Genomic DNA, 21,348 nt, shown 5'->3' on the forward strand with positions numbered 1-21,348 from the left:
AAAAATTGTCAGTGGAGAATCCACCACCACCCTTGCTAAGTTGTTCCATTGGATAATTATCCTCACTGTTAAAAATTTACCTTATTTCCAATCTGAACTTCTGGCTTCCTCTTTCAGCCATTGGGTTATGTTATACCGTTCTGTTACAGTGAAGAGCCTATTATTAAATATTTGCTCCCCATAGAGATACTTATAGATTGTGATCAAGTTACTCCTTACCCTTCTCATTGTTAAGCAAAATAGATTGAGCTCCTTGAGTCTGTCCCTATAAGGTATATGTTCTAATCCTTTAATCATTGTCATAGCTCTTCTCTGAACCCTCTCCTATTTAACATTCCTCTTGAATTGCAGGCACTAGAACGGATGCAGTATTCCAACAGTCATTGCACCATTGCCAAACAGGTAAAATAACCTCTCTACTCACTCAAGATTCCCATTTATGCATCCAAGGATTGTATTAGCCGTTTTAGTCACAGTATCACACATAGCTCACATTTAGCTGATTATCCACCTCGACCCCCAAATGTTCTTTCAGTCACTGCTTCCCAGCAGAGTCCCCCATCCTGTAAGAATGACCTGCATGCTTTGTTCCTAGAGGTATTCATTTAGCCGTGTTAAAATGCATATTGTTTGCTTGATCCCAGTTTATCGAGTGATACAGATCGCTCTCAACCACTGACTTCATTATTTACCACTCCCTCACTGTATGTATCATTTGCAAACTTTCATTGATGATTTTGTTTTCTTCCAGGTCATTGATAGAAAACATTAAATAGCATAGGACCAAGTACCAATCCCTGAGGGATCTAACTGCTTGATGACTATTTCCCATTTACAATTACATTACAATCAGTTTTTAATCCATATTGTTCTAGGGGTTTTTTTAAATGAAAATCTCATGTGTCACCAAGTCAAAGGCCTTACAGAAGTCTAAGTGTATTACAACAGTGGTATTACCTTTATCAACCAAACTTGTAATCTCTTCAAAGATATCAAGTTAGTTGGCAGGATCTATTTTCCATAAACCCATCTTAATATGCATTAATTACATTACCCTTCTTTAATCCTTAATTAATTGAGCCCTGTATCAGCCACTCCATTAGCTTGCCCAGAATTGATGTCAGGCTGACATGCCTATAGTTATCTGAGTCATCCCATTTCCCCTTTTTAAAAATGGCACATCATTAACTTTCTTCCGGTCTTCGGGAGCTTCCCCAGTGCTCCAAGACTTATTGAAAGTCAACATGAACAGTCCTGCAAGCTCCTGAATGAGCTCTTTTAAAACTCTTGGAGGCAAGTTATCTGGACCGGATTTAAAAATGTTGAAACTTCACAGCTTGTGTTTAACATTCTCCCAAGAGACTAGTGGAATGGAAAGAGTTATGACCATATGATGAGATTTTTTTTCCTCAAATACAGAACAGAAATATTTATTGAACACTTCCGACTTTTCTGCATCATTACTCATAATTCTACCATTTCTGTCTAGTAATGGACCAATACACCATTGTCAGGATTCTTTTTGTTCCCAATATATTTAAGAAACTCCTTTTTATTGTCCTTAACTATGCTGATCATAGGTTTCTCCCTGTGTCCCTTTGCTTCTCTATCGGTTTTCTAGAATTCCTAATTTCTGATTTATATTCCCTACCATTCCATTTGTTTTAATCTATATTATGTTTATAGCTGCCTTCACTTAGTTTCTAACCCAGGTCAGTTTGTTAACCAGCACAGCCTTCTTCCTCAATTGAGGGATCATGGCTTCTGGACATTCTTCTTCTGCTGGTGGCTGACTGTTCCAGTCCACAAGTGGCTCCTGTGGAACTGCCTGATTAAGCAAGTGCAGGGGTCTGTTCACATATCTGGAGTCACTTGCAGCATTGGGGCCTTAATGTACACTTTTACGTTAGAATCAACAAACATTAGGGTTTCTGCTTACAAAGCAATTTTATTGGAAAAAACATTTAAAAAAAGACTATATATGAACTTGCATCAAGTATTTAGTCAGCATTTTTCAATTACAGATATTCAAATCTGAGTTTAATTTTACAAAAGACATTATTACCCCAAAAGTTCATGTATTTTTCAAACAGAACAGGATGTCCAGACTTCCCATTCATAGTGCCATTCAAAAGTTCCTGTCAATAACTAGAATGGTAGAACTACGATTGAATTTCATATCCCAGAGGATCAAGACCCTGGTCCAAAAGCATTAGTGAAGACTCCCTCAGCTTCTGAAGCAGCTTTCTGAGTTCTTCCTTAGAAAACACCTGAAAATAAAAGATATATACATGAGGTCATATCTTCTTTACAGATGAGACAGATTTGCAAGTAAACAGTGGTTTAAGTATGCTGCTCAACTTATGTCTAGGTAGTCTCAACAGAACTCCATGATCAGGTGTCAGGATTGGAAGAGAGTGACAGAGTACGCAAAGTCATCCAGCCAACCTCAAAACCCATTCACTAACCCAGAACAGCCTGATGTTTCCACTAAAAAGATCAGCAGGGAAATAGGTAATATTAACATATATGTTTGTCGTCATTAGGCTTCAGAGTCAATGCCACTTAAGTTGGGCAGGTCATAGCTCTTACAGCTGATGGTTTACCTGCAAACTCTGCAAGACAGTCCCTTACTGATTCACACTGGAAAAAGATTTTTTCACAGCCATAAGGACTAGAAACATAAAGGTATTAAATGTACAAAAGCCCCGGTACACTGTATCAGTGAGTACTGCTCAATAAGATCTCTACTAGCAATGAAATGTAATGGCAGGGCAATAAATCTCTCATTACAATTTAAAAAATAAAATAAAACCCCCAAACCACACCAATGGCACCATGCAGAAGAATGAGATATTGGTTATCTGAATATTTTCTGTGTAATTCTCATGGCCCTTATCAACTTTGAAATAAAGCATAGCAAAAAACTCGCATAAAAGGTTAACTGTGTCAAGAAATCCTTTACTGCTGCAGTAACAAGATTAAACAGTATGACCTAGTGTTTGTTTTTCTAACTGTAGCTTCATAACTTCATTTACAAAGACACACTCAGTAGTTTTAACTATACTAACCAATTGTGGATTTCTTTACATTAGATTTAAAATGCAAATAAATAAGTGGTTTTGAGCTCTGTCTCACCACATAGAGCTTGTGTCGCTCTGAAGCAACCACATCAGCTAGTCTCAGGCATTCCTGGTACTGTCTGGTGCTGTGTAAAACAGTATGAAGTAGAAAGCAAATCATAGGCAGGCACAGTTTTCGCAACAAGATCATCTGATGTGTTCGTTCAGGGTCATCTTCAGCATCCTTACCATAGAAAAGCATGCATTAGTTACAAGTACATTCCTTTACTAGGTTTTATTATACTGTCCCCACAAAGCAACAGTACTTCTGCCCAATTCTAACTGTCAGGGGGAAAAAAGTCATGCAGCAAAATATAGTGGAAACAGCTATAACACATATTTACAAGTTTGGAAAACTTAAAATCAATCTACAAATGGTTTTTGTATTGCAAAGAAAATGATTTTCCTTAAAAAAATTAACACAAAAGGAAATTAAGTTTCATAATAGGGTATTTTTCCCTAAGTGCAGTCAGACTGGTTGCTAACTCCACATTTTGCCTGTGTCCAGTTAAAGCAGTCTATGTTTTCCAACCATATTTAATGTATTGTGTAAACTTTCAGATAGATTTGTCCTGAAAATTCACATTCTGATCTCAAGCAGGGCAGAAGCCAGCCACTAGCTGAAGAAGTTTGGAAGAAACTACTCCTGTCAGCACACTATTCTTTAGATGTCCACTACATGGTTTCTTTTACCTCCTCTGATGAATCTGGTACTAAACACTGTCAGAGACAGGACTCTGGACTTGGTAGGGCAATTCTCATATTCCCAACCATGGGGGGAAAAAAATCCATTCATGGTGACAGTCAAATCACCAGAGTGAATTGTAACTGAGCAGCAACAGCAAGTGAAACTTGGAAGTACTAATGTCTCTTATTATTGGGTAGAAACAGCTTTTTGGAGGCCTGTTCTGAGGTACAAGAGTGCATTTTACCTCTCTGACATCAACCATCCATCCTCCATCAACAAATAGCAAGACGTTGTACATTTTCTCTTTCACATCAGCTGTTACAGCATCCAAAAGACCTTTCCAAATACCATAATCCATCTGAAGGAGAAAAACAGAATAAATTGAATATCCAAGGCCTATTTTAACAGAACCGATATTTGAATGTAATGTATAGACATTGACAAGACCTAATTCTAAATAAAAATATTAAATTTTAGCTGCTGGCTGAAATGCCAGCTGCTAATAGACATTGTCATGCATGCTTAATTACCTACATAAAGAGAGTTAAACAGATAGTTTCGAAGCAGACAGACACAGACAAGAGGAATATTTTGACAACTTATTTTACCATATCTCCAGAACAAGACTGCATGTTTCAATTAAACTACCTACAGTATATTTTGTACTTGCCAACATGTGAAGTCTATAAAGAGGGTCTTTAGGTGAGAAAAACCTGCAACATCTTTTATAAGAGGAGATAAGAGGGTAGTAAAATACCATAGATCATCACACAAAACATCAGTCTCCCTCACTGTCCAGTGAAGATTTATTAGCAGAATGTAGTAGAGAGGTCTCATATTACTAAGACCGAATATTTTTACAAAATTATACAATAGAATATTTACTAGTATATTATGAAGTACTATAAATAAAGATTAAATACAGTTTTAAAATATAGGAGCACTTTATAAGGCAGTGGCCTTACTAGGTTTGATTTTTTTAAAATTTATTTTCAGTATTCAAAAAATGGATCTCCCAATCAATGTGAATTAGTACATTTCTACTGTATTAAAAGTGGACTGTCCTGAAACAGGGACTATTGGAATGTAGAGTATTTGTGTGATAATTTTTACATTTCAACATATTTTGAGACTAACATCTACACATTCTGTATACCTCATACTTCTTCTCTTTATGTTCATGGGCCACTCTCTCAGTGAAGCTTGCTTGTGGCAGCAAAGTAGGCTTCTGTGGAGCTGAGTTCATGTGTTTAAACCACTCATTGAATGTTTCATGGGCTTCCTAAATTGCATTGGAAAAAAACATTTGCTAAAGATTGCTACTCAGACTTTGATTGATCTGTGAATTGCTCTGTTACATTGATCTCCTTGTTAAATTTTTACAATAGAAGAATTTAGCACATCTTGCTTCTCCAAAGTTACTCAAGAGAGTCAACATTTGTCAACAGTGCAGAAAAACCATTACCACTTTGTAACATTTCAACTACAGTGCACATTTGCTCAAATATGTACATACTTCTCCAGAGCCATTTCCAATCCTAATATAAGAGGCAAAAATTATAGTTACTCATAAGTGATTTCAAGTACCCAATGTTTAGTGCATTTGATTCTCACCAGGTATGATCTGATACATAAATGCTCTCTTATAGCATTGTCATCTTCAGCTGGAAGCGGACTATCCATTCCTTGTTCCTCCCACTGATTGTATATTTCTGCTATGGAATCTTGTGGAATCTTCACAAACACATCTTTTGCTGCTTCATGTTTCTTGGATGCTGTGACAATGCGATTTAGAATTTCAGTACTTTTATAATGTTATTACAAAATTGGTTAATGGGGGTGACAAACTTATGATACAATTTTGATATAATTTCAAGATGGAGGATACTTGACCCTCTTCATTGTCCTAGTCATGTTCTTTAATGAGCTATACAATTTTAATCCAAATCTAATGTTCTTAGATTGCCGAGACTAATTGGCAATGAGACTATGTTAAAATCTACTACACAAATAAAATCTGTAAAATGATAGTACCCAAGAACTTCCTCATTATAGCATTGCTTTGCTTAAGTGCTTCAGCCCTTTGTGCAGGATCAAATACCAGCCAGTCAATCACATCAATCTTCAAGCGATCTTCCTGTAAAAGCATATTTATTAGACTTAAGTTCTTTTTCAAGGATAAAGCAAATGTTAAATACACTTGGTTCCAGGCATTAAATAGTGTCCTACCAAGAAGTCTCCAGACAGCATTATGGGACGCTTATGGCAGACTGGTTTAATCGCAGTTTTACTACCAAAAGATTTGGGAAAAACAAATATTCTCTGGTAGCCTAGTTCCACCCAAAATCTATTCCAGTCAAAGTTTCAGTTAATTACTATTCCTGTACCTCCACTCAGCCAGTTGCTCCCATACCATACTTTGGGAAAGTGAGTTCATGGCTAATTACAGTATCATGATCACCAAAGTACTGCTTAGCTGCTGTTGAGTGGTGTTGACAACGACCCTAAGGGGAGGAGGCAAGTTTTCATTTTCCACCTTAATTTGCTTGAAAACAGAAATATGGACACTGTCAGTAAAGAGAGTTTTGTTCCTGAATATTGCACACTGGAATCTTTGTACTGCTGGCTGAAATCTGTACATAGACATTTACCTCTGTTGTGCCTGCATCTAGTGCAAGGTCATGGTGAGTGAACTCGCCAGTATCTTTCTTGCGAATGTTTTCAACAACAGTTTTTGTTATGGTTGCAACATCCAGACCTAAGTTTAAGATACAATTATATATCAATATTTAATCAATTTTTATAGGAAGTGTATCGATCATTTTATTTTAGTTCTAGTCACTTATATGACTGTGCTCACTGCAAGACTGACCCATATGATTTTGAAATGCAAAACTGATCATCAGCATTAAGGAGAATGACATTTGAGTTTTTAAAGAAAAAAAAAATCACAAACAGTGGGAAGGGACAGTAAAACAGTTGAAGTTTAAGTATGCTTTTACGTCTGTGTAGTAGGACTGATATATAGGCACATATTTTAAGACCCAGCTATTCCCAGAACCCTGGACTGAAGAAGGCAACACAACTGATTTAATAGTCTAGAGACTAAGGGAACCTCACAGCAGTGCTTTTGTAGATTTTGTATCAGTAACTCGTTTGGCAAGAGATGTTATCTTAGCTAAGTTGTCTCTAGAAGATGAATAAAAATGCTAAAGAAAAAATAGACACCCTTCCAATTATGAATATAAAGAAAGTATACTTATATTGTCATATTGTCTTGTTTTCTAAATAAAAAGTGTACTGTTTCAGAAAAAAAACAAAACAAAAAGGAGGCAGAATATTGCCTAGATGAAAGGGTATTTATGAACCAGAGGACATGCATAGAAGCTGCATTGACCAACAGATTAGACAGCCTCACAGTAAAGATACTTCTCTGCAAGAGATTCCAGTTTGAACGTGACAGTAGAGCCCCTCCCAGGCAAGCAGCAAAGCTGGCCATTTAGCTGGAGTTTTGTTCAGTGGGGAGGAGAGGAAGGGCAAGGTTGTACGTTAATTTTACAACCACAATGGAGGATTAGAAAGCAGCACTGTAAGCAGGAAGGGAGAGGGACAGTGAGCTTCACAGCTCTGCCAAATCCTTGAGTCAGTACATGGGTCTGACAACAGCCTTCGTTGCACGCTCTTTAATTCGGGCCTGGGTAAGAATCACAAAAGCCTCGGCCAACTCATTGCAAAAATAAGGATACGTGGATCAGTCAGGCAGTTAACCTGGCATTTGTTTCCTTTCTGGTTCGGAAGTGACTGCATGTTAAAAAATGTAACAGGTTAATTTAGAAAGAAAAATCCAATTCCAGGAAACAGTTATAAAGAGACTGATCCTCCTGAAACATAGGCCAGTCCTAAAAATGTAATTGTTCACAAAAATGATATAAATTTAGTGTAATTGAAAATAGTGAAAACTGCCCAACAACATTTGTGTAGCTGGGATTAGTAATAATGGAACTAATGTTTCTGAAAGGTAACATCAAAGGCAGAAAAAGCTTATAAGGCTAACCTCAGCATTTCTTACCTGCTTCCTTTGCTAGTTCCAGGCAGTGGTGACGTTGCTCAGTTTCAGTGACATCTTCCAAAAATACAGCATATTGAGCAACAGCTAGCTCCTGAGGTAAGTGGCTGACATAAAATGCTATTAGATCTGTGTGCTTCTCACTCACCAACCGCTGCAGAATAAAAATATTAAATACAACGATAACGAATATGCTTCTGTACAGAACCCATTCTATATTCCGTTTCTATTTTTTAACATATATACACCGCCCAGCATCATGATGAGTATCAGAATGCAGAACACAAATTTCTAAAAAGCAAGATTAGACAAAAAGATTCAACTGAATCTTCATTTACAGGCAGGGGTCTATCAAACTGGTTCTCACTTAGGCTTTGTCTACACTACAGGGGGTAAGTCGACCTAAGTTACACAACTCCAGCTACATGGATAAGGTAGCTGGAGTTGGCTTAGCTTAGGTCGACTTACTGCGGTGACTATACCGCACTGGGTCGACAGGAGACACTCTCCTGTTGATTTACCTTACGCTTCTCCTTCTGGTGGAATACCAGAGTCGACGGGAGAACGATCTGCATCGATTTAGCATCAATCACCACAGCATCAATACCCGGTAAGCGTAGACATGTCCCTAGGCATTGCTAACACAAGCTCTAGTATGTGCAAGTGAGTTCCTGTGCATCTAGTAGGATGCATTAATTAATATTTTTCTTAGCTCTCCCTCAAGCGTTTCCATTTGTTGCATTAAAATATGCTACAGTAACTTTAAAGCTGCCTTTTATTCCCCTACCCCCAACCACAGCTGAGCAGAGCAGAAAAAGCCCCTATGCTTTTGAAAGCTTACCTGAATGTAGGTCTTTACGATTTCAACAGAGACTTCCTCCTTAATTGGAAAAAAAAGATTTCAATTTTAAGTAAAACAACATAGTGAAAGCAACTATGCATCTCTTTTTGCCATTTTTCCCATTGCACTCATAAGATTGCCAAGGTTAGATGCAGACACAGAGCTAGCTGAATATCACTGCTTCAGTAATTTACTCACTGCAGCAAGCTCTGGTGGTGGACCCATTTCTATGGTCTGCTCTTGGAGGCTGGCGGTCCCCTGGTCCCAATGAGGTTTTGAAAATGCTCTGGGGATTTTAGTGCTCAGCCTTTAGACCACACACAGTTTCTGTCCTGTGGAAAATTATAATCATCATCTGTTGTCCACACAACCACTAATCGAAGGAACAGGCAGCTTTTACCCCTGCATCATATTTTTGCATCACCATATTCTGCTCATTATCTCCTGCTTCTTCATATCTTAGATATAGTTGGTGGCTGAAGAGTGCTCCAAGTATCAGTGCCTGCTACCCAGAGAATTTTTACAGTCCTATGCTATATCCTGTCTAGATCTTGATGTACAGAGTCTCTGCCTCAATCATTTCCATATCACAGAACTGCATCTTATATCTTTGGAGTTCTTAGGGGGCACAGAGAAAGAAATTGAGGCAGGGCACTGCAGAGCTACAGCTAGCCAGCAGGGGGCACTACTGGGCAGGTAACATACACATTTCCTACACCACTATCAGTCGGGTTTCTGACCTTGGACTGACTGTATTGCTATTGAGGGTGGCTGATCTCATCCTGCTGACTGACTAGACTAAAGCTCAGAGGGGTAGCCATGTTAGTCTGTATCCACAAAAACAACAAGGAGTCCGATGGCATCTTAAAGGACTAAAGGTGAAGCTGTACATATGGATTTTATTCAATATCAGTAGCTTTGGATACTGCTGATTGAGGTTTTGACATCTCCAGTATTCCCAACCCAAAAAAGTTCAGAAGGGGCCTACCAAATTCATGGCCACGAAAAACGCATCACAGACCATGAAATCTGGTCTTGTGTGTGCTTTCACCTATACTAGAGAGGGTTTTTTTTGTTGGTTTTTGTTTTTTTATTGCCACCCTTACTTCTGTGCTGCCTTCAGAGCGGTGGCTGTTGGCCGAGTGCCCAGCTCTGAAGGCAGCACTCTGCTAGCAGCAGCAGTGCAGAAGTAAGGGTGGCAATACTATACCATGTCATCCTTCTGCTCTGCTGCTGGCAGTGGCTCTGCCTTCAGAGCTGGGCTCCAAGGCCAGCAGCCACTGCTCTCCAGTTGCCCTGCTCTGAAGGCAGCGCTGCCGCCAGCAGCAGTGCAGAAGTAAGGGTAGCAGTACCACAACCCTGCCCTACAATAATCTTTACTCCTTTTTGGGTCAGGACCCCTACAATTACAACATCGTGAAATTTCAGATTTAAATAGCTAGAATCAAGAAGTTTACAATTTTTAAAATCCTCTGACTGTGAAATTGACTAAAATGGACCATGAATTTGGTAGGGCCCTAGTTATGAGTCATGCCCCACAAAAGTCATAAGATTAAAAAAAAATTGAGTTTTTATATTTGCCTTCAGGATTTTGACCTTTTAGGATACACACTCAAGTCACATTTGCAAACTTTTCTCTAAAACCATGAAGTGAGAATCTCGTGCTAAAAACATGCCTCCAGGAGCTGCAGCTTTAAAAAAAATAAAAATAAAAATAAATCACAAGAGTTTACAAAACTGCATCTTCCTTGTGGGATTCAGTGAGGGTTGACAGAGTGGCCCTTAATCAAGTTCACTCTTTCCCCTCAGAGTGTAGTATTCAACTACTCATTTTTCCTTCTAGTGTACTTGTGTGAAGTTGCCCCTGCAGTAACTGTAGTAGGTTGATACCTAGTTCAATGCAGCTTTAGATCTGCTTTCACTACTTTCCCAGTGTCTGGCTGAGAAAGATTTAGCTGAATGCAAACTGTCTTTGACTGAAATCCTGACAAGATTAAAGGGATGATTATAGTTATGAGAAAACACCTAGAAAAATGGGATGGAATGGCATCTACATAAGTTAATAAGGATACACGGCTGTCTTTTGCCAAAATGGTTTGCAGGCTAGAGTTTCTACATTTGCAGGCAGCAGTTCACAGTGCCTTTTATTATCTGAGACTGCATATGACTGTCAGAACGACTGATGTCTAATGTTCACTGAAGTTAGGACAAGAAGTCATGGGCTTAATCTGCAGCAAGAGAGATTTAGGTTACATACTAGGAAAAACTTTCTAACTATAAGGGTAGTTCAATTGTGGAATAGGCTTCCAAGGGACATTGTGAAAAACCTCCAATGATGGGGATTCAAGAACAAGATGGACCAACACCTGTCAGGAATGGTCTAGGTTTATTTGACCCTGCCTCAAAACGGGGCTGGACTTGACTTTTGAATCCCTCTCAGCCCTACATTTCCATGATTCTGTGAGGCTACAACTACTCCTTTCTTAGTCAGCCCACACCTTGTGTCACCCAGCCTCTAGTTGACAATGTGCTATGCTTAGGGCTACACTTGAAAAATACCTGAAAGCTTCAGCTGGTGCAGAATGAAGTAGCTCACTATTTAAGTAGAGGTTCCCTCAAGCCCACAGCACCAGGTGCAATTCCAACTGTTAGTCATTGTCTTTAAAACCCTGAATGGTCTGATACCAGGTTCTCGGAGAGACCTCTTCTTGCTTCATGCTCATATTAGCTGAGATGCTCTTAATGCCAATGCTTAAAACAGTGAGTTTGGCAGTAGGGTCTTGATTGGTAAATGGCTACTATGATTGGCATTTGTTCTCCTTGGACAAAAATTTGGCAAGCACTGTAAGATATATTAATTTTATTTAGGATTTGGTTGTCTTTTGTACCACTTTACTTTTGTTTCGAGTGTTACTTTGGATTCTAGGATTAACTCCTCCTCTATTCAGGGCAATTTATTAGCAATCTGCCATAATATATATATATATATATATATACATATATATATATATATAATTTATTTATTTATTTATTTTAATTCAGTGAGCCTAGGTTTCATGGCAAGAGGCAGAATATAATTAAATAAAACAAATGGAATTTACCTTTGTCTGCAGTCCCACAGTGCGGAAAAACAGAATAAGATGAGTCATGAACCGAAGGAGGTGCCCAGGGAGCACACTTCTGTCTTTGGAAAGCCATTTGTTAAATTCATCCATCAAGCCTGTAGCCACAAAGTACATGTCTACATTAGCTTTACAGTGGGGGAGAAGACGACAGCTGAGAAATTTCAAAACAATGTATTTGTGAGAGCTAGAATGTTCCAACAGGACTATATCCATATATATGGAGATCTACCTATCTCATAGAACTGGAAGGGACCCTGAAAGGTCATTGAGTCCAGCCCCCTGCCTTCATTAGCAGAACCAAGTACTGATTTTGCCCCAGATCCCTACGTGGGCCCTTCAAGTATTGAACTCACAACCTTGGTTCAGCAGGCCAATGCTCAAAGCACTGAGCCATCCCTCCCCCATCTTACTAAAGCATAGCTCTCAACATGCTGTTCTAGTCTGAACAATGACAACATTTTTATTCCACCAATCTTCTTCCCATATGTAGTCAGAAGAATCTGCATGCTTTTCTGACTAAATTATATTTTACTACTTTTTACTTCTGCTTGGACTGTTGAGATCAATACTAGTCGAGGAGGCAAAGCTAAAGTTCTGATTGTAGAATCTTTATTGTTGGCATCATGTAAGCCAGATTTGAAATCAGCTTGACTTTCAGACTGAGTTTGCATGGTTAGAAGTTAGGAAACATTTTCACTTGTAAGTTCCCATAAAAGTAACTATAAATAATAAAAAGAATTGACCTTTGGAAAAAAAAAGTCACAAAACAAAGCTTACCATCCACATCTCCCAAAATAATGAACTTCTGAATCACATGATAGTGTTCTTGGTTCTCCTCTAAAACTCTCTGAAAAAAATTCATGTTTCCTGTGAAAACCATATGCACCATACAGTGTAACCAATAATACAATAGGATCCCTCTCTGATGAGGGCTAACCTGAATCAAATAACTATGCTGAGAATAGGGTACTGTGCAAAGTGCAGGAGAGTATACACCTGAAGTACTGGCAGATACTAGGGGTGCCACGTAAGAAAAGAATGGTAGAATTGGGGGAGGGTGTCTAAGAAATGAATAATAGTAGCAATGAGTCCTATGGCACCTTATAGACTAACAGCAGAAATTAATGCTGTTGGGGGGGGGGAAATCTATGTTTGTGCTCTTAGTGAGAATAAAAGAGCATGATGGAGATGTATACAATTTGAAAGGTAAGAGAAAATGGATTCCACAAAACTAATAGAGCAACAGACAAGAAAATGAAGCCCAGACACACACACACACACACACACACACACACACACACACAAAGAAAAGCCTGTGTGCCTTGAGGAACTAATGCATGGAACATACTAGAGATGCAACTGTAAAGGTCTTAAATGCAAATTTGACATTATGGGGATAACTAGGTAGGGGTGTGTGCGTGTGCATATATATATATATATATATATATTATATATATATTATATATATATGCGCGTATGCTTGTTAAAGCATATTTCTCTGCATGTTATCAAGTGAATATTTAACCGGGTAAATAAATAGGTCTTCAGTCTATAAATAGGCCTTCAGTTTAATCATGCAAAAAATGTAATTAATACCCTGGATGTTAAAGGTACTATGGATGTGTGACCTACTTAAATGAATAAAATCTTACATTGTTCAGATTCCTACTATGCATAGTATGCAAAAGCTGAAACCTCTTAAAGGGACACTGAACCAAATCACACATGAAAATTTTATCTAGCATTAGTACAAGAAACAAAATTAGGGAAAATTTCTCTTTTTTCATTTTTCCTACTTTGTACATTTGAGAGCACTTGATAGTCAGCTTCACTGTTTCTTCAGTATAGTCAGCCAGTTTGGCAGAGGAAGTTGGGGTCAAGTGTATCTCATTTTTTGAATTTTTGTCAGGATTTTAAGTTGCCTGTATTCCTTTCATTGTCAAATGGGCTGGCTGTGGGGGTGAGGGGAAGAATTTTGCAACTTAATTCATTTGCATTCAAAAAAATATCCACTGTGGAGGCAAAAAAAATTCTTGGAAATCTATAATAGAACCTTTCAGAAGGAGATTAAAACCAAATGACTTTTTTTTAAAAAGAGCTTGCCATTGATTTCTCCAGTCCCAGCGCATATTTGAGATCATTCTGTTAAATACTGGATTAAAAGCAGTTCCCTGGGACAATATAAATACACAGAAATGTTGACTGGAAGTTCTGTATTAAGTATTTACCTTTTTGTCTGTAGCCTGGAGTTCTTCAAAAACCTTTTCTAAAGTCCAGCTTCAAAATAAGAGAAAAATGAAGGTACAGAAACAGTTAATTTGAATGACTGCAGATCACATTGAAGTTAAAGTGCACAATAGTACTAAAGACTTACTTTGTTTCTAAATACTCTCTAGGGAGCTCTTCCAGTTCCTCTGTGGTCATTACTGATGTACGGATTTCCTGCTCTACCAACGAATCCACCATGACCCGGAAATATGCCCAGACTGTATCTTCCCAGGTATCACAAACTGGAAGAAGCTTCATGTTAAAAAGAAAAAAGTCTGAATTAAAGATCTAGAGAAATATCAGAAGATGTAATGGCCATATGGGATCCCATCTATGGTCTATATAGTCCAGTACCCTGTCTCGAACAGTGGCCTCTGATGCTTCAAAGAAAGGCACAAGAAATCTTGCTGTAGACGAACCCCATTAGTTAGATGCTGGTTTTATACGCCCAGAATCATGAGGGTTTCTGTATCTGCCAAAACACTTAGCTTCTTTTAGATTTTTAATCCTTAGTATTGTACCTCTGGAAGTTCTTCCTACCTATATTACACAGATTTTCAAAAGGACCTAAAGGAGCAAGGTACCCAAATCAGAGTCAATGCGATTTGTACACTAAATCCCTCAGGCTCATTTGAAAACTATAGCCTTTATGCCCAATCCTTTTCTGAATCATGCTAAGCTCTTGGCATCAGCAACATGTTATAGCAATGAGTTCCACAAGCCAATACAACATTGTGTTAAAAAGTTTTGCCTTTTATAAATTTTAAATTTGATGCTTTTCAATGTTATTGAATATCCCCATTCTATTATACAAAGAGTGAAGACCAGGGCCCAAGCTACCTTCTCTATAACATCATTATTTTGTATACTATCACATCCCCTTTTCTTCATCTCCTCTCCAATGTAAACAATTGCCAGTCCATGCCTCCATTCATTCTTCTTTTCCACTTTCTGAATGTCCTCTATTTAGACTCAGATTTTAAGGCCAGAAGGGACCATCATGATCTAGTCTGACCTCCTGCACATTGCAGGCCACAGAACCTCACCCACCCACCCCTGCAACAGGCCCATAATCTCTAACAGAGTTACTGAAGTCCTCATATATTAAAGACTTCAAGTTCTAGAGAATCCACCACTTACGCTAGTTTAGACCAGCAAGTGATTCATACCTGATGCTGCAGAGGAAGGCGAAACCCCTCCCCAGGGTCTCTGCCAATCTGAGCTGGGGGAAATTCCTTCCTGACACTAAATATGGTGATCAGCTAGATCCTGAGTATGTGGGGAAGACCCCCCAGCTGGACACCTGGGAAAAAATTCTCTGTAGTAACTCAGAGGGCTCCCCTCTGCCTCCATCCAGTGGAATATCTCCAGCCACTTGAGATATTTGCTAACAGAAGTCACAGGTAGGCCATATGAGATTGCCTGCAAAAGCAATACCATCCCCTCCATAAAAAACTTAGCAAGCTCAGTCTTAAAACTTTGGGTTTTTGCCTGCACTATTCCCCATGGAAGGCTGTTCCAGAACTTAACTCCTTTGATGGTTAGAAACCTTCATCTAGTTTCAAGGCTAAACTTATTGATGGCCAGTTTATATCCATTTGTTCTTGTGCCAATATTGGCCCTTAATTTAAATAACTCCTCTCCCTTGAGTAGAGTATGAACCCCTGATATTCAACCACCAAAAGCTTACAATGTTTCAGAGCAAAAAGGTAGGAACAGATGCAAAGAACAACCTAAAGATTATACAGAAGTGACAATCAAAACTAGTTATGGGGCCTGGACTTGGGGCTTGACTGTGCTCATGACTGTCACAGGGTGCACTCCCTGGGTGGATCTCATGCCTATATAGAAAGAGGCTCTGTCACCTCCAAGGCAGCTTCCCATTTGCTTCCTTTGGGTTCAAGGAAAGGGTGGACAGTGGAAACCAAAGGGAAGAGTGCGTGGGACATGCAGCAATCATGGACATGCTTCTATTTAAGTCATGGATTTCTATTTAAATTGCTGATGAGAAAAAAGTAACAAAGGAATCATGGGTGCACCAATATTACTAGCAAGCCCTTGACAAGATACCCACCCTTCCCCAGCTGCTGAGCCTGCCCACAACCCCACTGAGAAGTGCACAGACCCAGCTCTTCCTTTCCAGTTGTTGAACTGGAGTTCGATCATCCTTCCAAAATGCCTTTGCAATCTCAACTGCTATACTACATGCAAAAATCCTCATAACAAGCACTCATTCCCCTCCCAGATGGTGAATGTGCCCAGTGTAATCCCACATGCAAAATCAGCAAAAGTTTTCTACTATATCTTTTTGAGACAGATTGACCAGAACTGAACATGATATCCCAGATACGGTCACATAATTCCATTATGTGAATAAATAGTAATATTATCGGTACTACTGTCCAATCCTAACATCTTGTTTATTTTTATTACAGCTACACGTTGAGCAGAGATTTTTGTTGATGTGTCAACAATAATGCTCAGGTCTTTTAAGTTCTACATTTAGCTGTAGCAACTCAAAGTTGTCTTTTCCCAGGTCCAGGTGTCTCAGTCAATGTACTCAGTGCCCTCCTTAAGGAATTGGAAGGATTACATTTTGAGGAAATGAAAGAAAAAATAATATGTATAGCTTAGTAATAAAAGATGGGGGCGGGGAAAACATACCAAAAATATGTGAAAGATCTAAAACCAAGGGGGAAAAAAGGAAGATAATTTAAGGTGTTAAAAGAAGTAATGGGAAACAACTGAAAAAGGCACAATTATGCTGAATATAGGAAAAGCCTGACAGTGAGATCAGAGTGTAGAATAATCTCATCAAGTGGTGAGGGGCTTATTGGTTAAGACTTAAAACTAGAGCACACAGACAGTGAAGACAAATGGGAAATACTCTTGCATCAGCAGGGAGGTGGACTAAATAGCACATTAGGTCCCCTTCCATCTCACACTTTTGTCATATGAAAGCTAGTTTAACATAGCTATCAAAAGAATACTAGAAATCTGGACTGACCAAAACAGGAAAATCTGAATTGGCTTTATTGATAGCAGGCAAAACAAAAAAACCTATAAAGTTCGATTGTGCTAGCTTAATTTAGATATGATAATGATGTAAAGGTGTCTATCATGTTTACGATCTTCTTTTTTACTAGGTTTTACAAACATTACACAAGTGACTGTACTAGCTATCTAAAATTCTGCTCTCAGCTATGAGAAAGAAATGCATTTTTACCAAGTAGTACTTATCTGACATGAAAGATCACATACCTGTTTGAGGTTCCCACTGAGTGCTGCGTAGATTGCTCTCTCATATCTATTAAACTGCTCCTAATACATATATTTAAGAAAAATAATCTCTATTAGAGTTCTTGTTCAACCTCATAATCACTTGAAATTTTACTAGACATCAATCCATTATAACAGGGTCAATTCAGCAGCTTCCAAGAATAGTTAATGACCGCTGTTTCAATGAAGGGCTAAATATACCTCCAACCCCCAAGATACCTTATTAGGCAATACTATACTGAGTTGGGAGAAAGGGGAGATTTTTCCTGACCCCAGGAAAAATTTCTTATGCCAAGAAGAATGAAGATCATCAGTCCCTGTAACGATATCTTAGCTAATATCTACAGTTTCACTCTTATTCCTAAAAAAAGACTAATTCTTTTTAGATGTTTCCTAAGCCATTTGTCTCAGTTGTGATGCCAGTTTCACAGATTAATTAGGACACACAAATATACTACCCACTTGAGGAATCCTCTCAGAAACACTGAAAACAAACCCCCCTGAGATGTAAGCACAAAGGGTAGATTCAACTGTGTGGAAGTGAGTGTTAGCATCACTCGATTTCAGGAAAAAAAGTTTATCCATTAACAATACCAAGCAACTTAATATTTATCTTACATCTTCTGCCATTCGCCAACAACTGATTTTCCAAATGCATCTATATGGATTCCCTTCCACTGGTTCCAGCTCTGTTCCTATATGTAAAGAATAAATTTTTAAAGCAATGGGTATTTGAAGTTTCATAGAATCAGAGTTCAAGGCCAGAAGGGACTACCAGATCATTAGTCTGACTTCCAGTATACGGCACAGGCCATCAACGCCACTCAGCAGCCGTACACTAAACACAACTGAAATTGGACCAGCCCACAGGGGATTAGACTACTATGTGCCACAGACAGAATAAGGAGGTTGTTTTTCTGCAGTGTGGTGAGCATGTTTTAAAATTACAGTACTTCAAAAGTTTAGCTGCAGTTTTATCCTTAAACAAAAACTTAATGAACATAAACAGACCTTTTTACTCCCACCACTGGGCTAAGCCAGAGGTAGGGACATGGACTGAGGAATACCTCACTAAAAGGAAATATGGCAAGGCAGGGCGCCAACTGGCACATGGATCTGTGCTCACTCATCTTAGAAAGGGTATATACACAAGAGGAAGACTCTGGGGTGGGGAAAAAGAGGCTATATACAGGGAACACTGGTGGGACATGGAGGAGAAATAAGGAGGTATAGGAGATCCAGATACAGAGGACTCGATCCTGTGAGATATTGGGCACTCTGGCTCTAATTCAGTAAAGCACCTAAAGCATATGCCTTTTATTTTATTTTATTTATTTATTTTAAATTGGACTGGGTCCAGACAGGGCTCGATCCTGCAAGGTACTGAGAATACAGAAGAGGAGGCAGAGAACTTAAAGCTTTCCATGTGGCTCAAAGCATCCCCTTTCCTCCATTGTACACCATCCCCATTACACCAGAAAGGGGAAATTTTTACCACCAAAACTTTTCATTGATTTGTTAACAGCTGCAGGAATGGAGTCCTGCTTTGGTGAGCTCAGGGGGGCTCAGTGCTTGGTTAGCTGGGATAAGTTAGCACAAAAGTGTGTGATGAAAGATTAAAGGGCAGTGGTGAGGGGCTGTCTGGAAACCTTAAATATTTGTTTCCCAGTCATTAAGGTTTGAAGCTTTAAAGAAATGTAGATGAGTGAGAGTATCTTGATAAAGTAATTTTTGGTGTATTAGCAGGATTCGGTTGAAACGCTTTCAAATTTAATCATTTTTAAAGAAATTTCAATGTTAAAATATTCATACGGTGTCAGCTATAAAGACAAAGAAGGTTCCTCCCCATCATACACCTGTAAAAGTGTTTTCAAAACATAAAAATGACAGCTGAGAGCTGTGCTTCCTTTAGACAGATCCAGACAACAAGAAAATCCTATGCCTTCTTTCTGGGTCTGCTTCAGATAAATTTTGATCTAGGTACCTCCATTTACGTTTGGATCATGATAGAGTTTCCACCCTTCAAGAGTTGCAGCTCTCCAGGCCTGACCACATCGTTTGCACAGGCGTTGTGCCTGTAAAACAGCAAAGAACATTCTGAGCAACAGTTTTCAAGGCAGCAAAAGCACATGTATTCTCCTCTAGTGATGCATAGATGTTAGAACATGGTTAATCATTACAAGTGTTTCTTTGCACAAACTAATGTGCTTATATTTTGGCAAGTCTAAACTCAAACTAAAAGGATCTTAAAATAAAAATTCCAGATTTTATTTTTTCATTGGTTTTATTTTCCAGTGATGTATATAGGACTTTTCAGTAGGGATTTTCAACAGCGCAAGAGAAGTACTATAGTACAACTACTTCTCTTTTTCATCAAGAGCTTTGCTGGCTTAACCCATTGTCGTATATTCTTCACTTCTAACTAGTTTTTTGGGAGGTCGATTAATCGCAGTTAACTCACGCAATTAACTCAAAAAAATTAATCCCGATTAATCTCAGTTTTAATCACACGGTTCAACAATAGAATACCAATTGAAATTTATTAAATATTTTGGATGTTCTTCTACATTTTCATATATATTGTATTCTGTGTTGTAATTGAAATCAAAGTGTATATTATTATTACAAATATTTGCACTGTAAAAATGATAAAACCAGTATTTTTCAATTCACCTTATACAAGTACTGTCGCAAAAGTGCGATTTACAAATGTAGGGGTTTTTTTTGTTACAATGAAACTTCAGAGCCTACAAGTCCACTCAGTCCTACTTCTTGTTCAGCCAATTGCTAAGACAAACAAGTTTGTTTACATTTGCAGGAGATAATGCTGCCCGCTTTTATTTACGTCACCAGCATTGCAAGGTATTTATGTGCTAGATATGCAAAACATTTGTATGCCCCTTCATGCTTCGGCCACCATTCCACAGGACATATTTCCATGCTGATGATACTCGTTAAAAAAATGTGTTAATTAAATTTGTGACTAATCTCCTGTCCCCTGCTCTGTTTAACCTGCATTCTGCCATATATTTCATGTTATAGCATCAGAGGGTAGCCATGTTAGTCTGTATCCACAAAAACAACAAGGAGTCCGGTCGCACCTTAAAGACTAACAGATTTATTTGGGCATAAGCTTTCATGGGAAAACAAAACATTTCTTCAAATGCATCTGAAGAAATAAATCTGTTAGTCTTTAAGGTGCCACCGGTCTCCTTGTTGTTTTCATGTTATAGCAGTCCTGGATGATGACCCAGCATACATGTTGTTCATTTTAAGAACACTTTCACTGCAGATTTGACAAAACATAAAGATACCAATGTGAGATTTCTAAAGAGAGCTACAGCACTCAACCCAAGGTTTAAGAATCTGAAGTGCCTTCCAAAATCTGAGAGGGATGAGGTATGGAGCACGCTTTCAAAAGTCCTAGAAGAGCAACAATCCGATGTGGAAACTACAGAACCCAAATGCCAAAAAGAAAATCAACTGTCTGCTGGTAGCATCTGACTCAGATAATGAAAATGAACATACTTTGGACTGAATTGCTTTGGACTCTTATCGAGCAGAACCAGTCATCAGCATGGATGCATTTCCCCTGGAATGGTGGTTGAAGCATTAAGGGACATATGAATCTTTGTGCATTTGGCACATAAATATCTTGCAACACCAGCTACAACAGTGCCATGACAATACCTGTTCTCACTTTCAGGTGACACTGTAAAAAAGAAGTGGGCAGCATTATCTCTTGCAAATGTAAACAAACTTGTTTGTCTGAGCGACTGGCTGAACAAGAAGTAGGACTGAGTGGACTTGAAGGTGCTAAAATTTTACATTTTTATTTTTAATGCAGTTTTTTTGTACATAATTCTACATTTTTTAATTCAAATTTCACAATAAAGAGATTTCACTACATTACTTGTATTAGATGAATTAAAAATACTATTTTTGTTTACAAGTATTGC

At 38.4% G+C, this 21,348-nt stretch overlaps 1 protein-coding gene across 2 annotated transcripts in view; it reads right to left on the reverse strand.

The window, feature by feature from the left end:
- Positions 1–2,018: 2,018 nt before the first annotated feature.
- The window catches only part of NUP107 (nucleoporin 107), a 44,315-nt gene continuing 24,985 nt past the window's right edge, over positions 2,019–21,348 (reverse strand). For both annotated transcript variants that reach the window (XM_039501097.1, XM_039501106.1), the window contains 16 exons: positions 19,374–19,464; positions 18,008–18,084; positions 17,372–17,431; positions 14,217–14,362; positions 14,071–14,119; positions 12,620–12,689; positions 11,819–11,937; positions 8,718–8,756; positions 7,880–8,030; positions 6,462–6,568; positions 5,845–5,947; positions 5,425–5,585; positions 4,967–5,092; positions 4,055–4,168; positions 3,139–3,306; positions 2,019–2,270 (listed from right to left, as the gene is read on the reverse strand). In XM_039501097.1, coding sequence (XP_039357031.1) covers positions 2,163–2,270; positions 3,139–3,306; positions 4,055–4,168; positions 4,967–5,092; positions 5,425–5,585; positions 5,845–5,947; positions 6,462–6,568; positions 7,880–8,030; positions 8,718–8,756; positions 11,819–11,937; positions 12,620–12,689; positions 14,071–14,119; positions 14,217–14,362; positions 17,372–17,431; positions 18,008–18,084; positions 19,374–19,464 — 1,689 coding nt within the window. In that variant the 3' untranslated portion in view covers positions 2,019–2,162. The remainder of the gene's footprint in view (positions 2,271–3,138; positions 3,307–4,054; positions 4,169–4,966; positions 5,093–5,424; positions 5,586–5,844; positions 5,948–6,461; positions 6,569–7,879; positions 8,031–8,717; positions 8,757–11,818; positions 11,938–12,619; positions 12,690–14,070; positions 14,120–14,216; positions 14,363–17,371; positions 17,432–18,007; positions 18,085–19,373; positions 19,465–21,348) is intronic.

The sequence above is a fragment of the Mauremys reevesii genome, linkage group 1 (genome assembly GCF_016161935.1).
Source record: "Mauremys reevesii isolate NIE-2019 linkage group 1, ASM1616193v1, whole genome shotgun sequence".
Lineage (NCBI taxonomy): Eukaryota > Metazoa > Chordata > Testudines > Geoemydidae > Mauremys > Mauremys reevesii.